Consider the following 2,494-nt stretch of genomic DNA (forward strand, 5'->3'; position numbering starts at 1 on the left):
GGGCGGGCCCGTCGGGGCGGCGGGCGCTTTCCTGCGCTACATGCGGCCGCCCATCAAGCAGGAGCTCATCTGCAAGTGGATCGACGGCGAGCCGCCGCCGGGCGGGGGGACGCCCTGCTCCAAGACGTTCGGCACCATGCCGGAGCTGGTGGGCCATGTCACCGTGGAGCACGTCGGCGGGCCCGAGCAGAGCAGCCACGTGTGCCACTGGGAGGAGTGTCCCCGCGAGGGCAAGCCCTTCAAGGCCAAGTACAAACTCATCAACCACATCCGCGTGCACACGGGCGAGAAGCCCTTCCCCTGCCCCTTCCCCGGCTGCGGCAAGGTCTTCGCCAGGTCCGAAAACCTCAAGATCCACAAGCGGACTCACACAGGTGGGTGTGCCCCCGCCCCTCCCGGCCGCGCCTTTTCCTCCCTTTCCCGTCCTTTTTTTTTTTTTTTTTTTTTCCCCCACTTTCCCTACGTGCCGTCGGACATGTGACTTTTTGTCATGAATAAGTAATCCGGCGGCGCTCCCCGACACACAGACGCACGGACACACGGACACGCACGTGCTCGGCCCCCCCCCTCCTCAAACCCCCTCCCCCCCCGACTCCCCCTCCGGCAGCACCGCTCCGCCCGCAGCGGCAGCCCCGAGGCGGAGCGGGGAGAGAACGGAGCCGTCGGGGCACGGCGGAGGCTCCGCTTCTCCCGCTGCTCTCCGCCGGGACCGCCCCGTCGGGGCTCTCGGGGAGCGGCTCCCCGGGGTGCGGCTGCCGACGGCGCTCCCCTCTCTTTGAGGAAACTTCGGTTCGGGGAGACGTTTTGGGCTGCGTGCGAGCAGCGTTTAGAGCTTTTTCCTTTTTTTTTTTCCTTTCCTTCCCCCCCCCCCTTTTCCTTTTATAAAGTTCTCTGTTATTTTTTCATTGATTATTATTATTATTGTTATTTATTTCTCAACGGAGCTGGGATTTACGGCGGCGGACAACTGCTGTTCCTCGGAGGACACTTTGGGAGAGTGGAGTTTCATTGATTTATGCGTTGTTTATCTGACTGGGGCGGGGGGGGGGGCTGCAGCTTGCACTCAGCTCTCCGTGGGCTGCGCACCCCTCGAGGGGCCGGGGGAGAACGTTTCTCCCCCGGCCCCTCGAGGGATGCACAGCCCCCGATGTGGTGGTGGGCAGTGGAGGGCTGTGTTCCTATACAGAAACAGCACGATGGCACCGATATAACTCCACTGCACCGTGGTGAGAGCATCCCCTTGTGCAAAGGGGAGAAGGGGCCGCTGGCCGCCCTGACACGGGGTGATAGGGGGTGACACGGGGTGATACCCCCGACTTTTGTGTCCGGAGAGGTGCTACCCCCGGTTCTCAGCCCGAAGCGATGTGCCGGGGGGGTACACTCGAGGCGTTTACGCTGCGATGCGTTGTGTGGGTTCGGTCGTTAGAGTTCTAATGAAGGGTTTGCCGCGGGCAAAGGAGGTGGAGGCCTGCCTGGAGGTCGGCGGTTGGATTTTATGTGTCTTTTGGTTTTGGTTTTCATTTCGGGTCTCCGCAAACTCCGGGCTCTGTTCGCAGCCCCGGGGCCGTCGGGTGTAGGGGAGGGTGCGGAGCTGCCGCCGGGTCGGGGGGGGACACGGGGCCGGGCTGTAACGAGCCGCTTGCTGTTTGCCGGCAGGGGAGAAGCCCTTCAAGTGCGAGTTCGACGGCTGCGACAGGAAGTTCGCCAACAGCAGCGACAGAAAGAAGCACTCCCACGTCCACACCAGCGACAAGCCGTACTACTGCAAGATCCGCGGCTGCGACAAGTCCTACACGCACCCCAGCTCCCTGCGCAAGCACATGAAGATCCACTGCAAATCGCCTCCGCCCTCTCCGCCGCCCGCCCCCCCGGGCTACGCCGCTCCGGGGCCCCCCGATGGCCCTCTGCCCCCCGGCGTCGAGCCCCCACCCGAGCCGCCCCGCGCCCGCGCCGCCGCCCTGTCCCCGCCGGTCACCGACCTCAGCGAGTGGTACGTCTGCCAGGCCGGGGGAGGACGGAGGCCGCGCAGCCCCCCCAGCCGCGCCGCCTCGCCGGGCTCCGAAGGGGACGCGCCCCGCAGGACCTCGGGGGGCCGGGCCGCCCCCTAGGGCTGCGGGAAGGGCGTCAGGTTTGACTCGCGCTATTTATTCCGTGTACGAAACCCTATGGTGTTTGTACGGGCACTAATTTAATTAAAGAGACTCGGACGGTCGTGTCCCATTTCGGTACGGACGGATCACGTCGGACCGTGCCACCCACCGCAGGAGCGCGGGGCCAGGAGGAACCCCGGGCCGAGGCGGCGGGGGGGGGGTGGCACGCAGGCTGCGAGCGGGCACAGCCCCCCCATCCACGAGCTCTCCCCATCTTCCGACCCGACCGAGACCCTCTTATCCCCTGAGCCCCCCCCCGGCCCTGTGCCTCCTGAGCTCCCCCCCGGCCCCGGAGCGGCTCCCACCCCCCCCAGCCTCACCGCAGCTCCTACAGCCGGGGGGGG

At 65.9% G+C, this 2,494-nt stretch overlaps 1 protein-coding gene across 1 annotated transcript; it reads left to right on the forward strand.

The window, feature by feature from the left end:
• On the forward strand, positions 29–2,387 carry ZIC5 (Zic family member 5). The gene is made up of 2 exons (XM_021385307.1): positions 29–374; positions 1,657–2,387. Exons 1-2 carry the CDS (start codon positions 41–43, stop codon positions 2,106–2,108), a joined length of 786 nt encoding a protein of 261 aa, XP_021240982.1. The 5' UTR covers positions 29–40; the 3' UTR covers positions 2,109–2,387.

Source organism: Numida meleagris, chromosome 1 (genome assembly GCF_002078875.1).
Source record: "Numida meleagris isolate 19003 breed g44 Domestic line chromosome 1, NumMel1.0, whole genome shotgun sequence".
NCBI lineage: Eukaryota > Metazoa > Chordata > Aves > Galliformes > Numididae > Numida > Numida meleagris.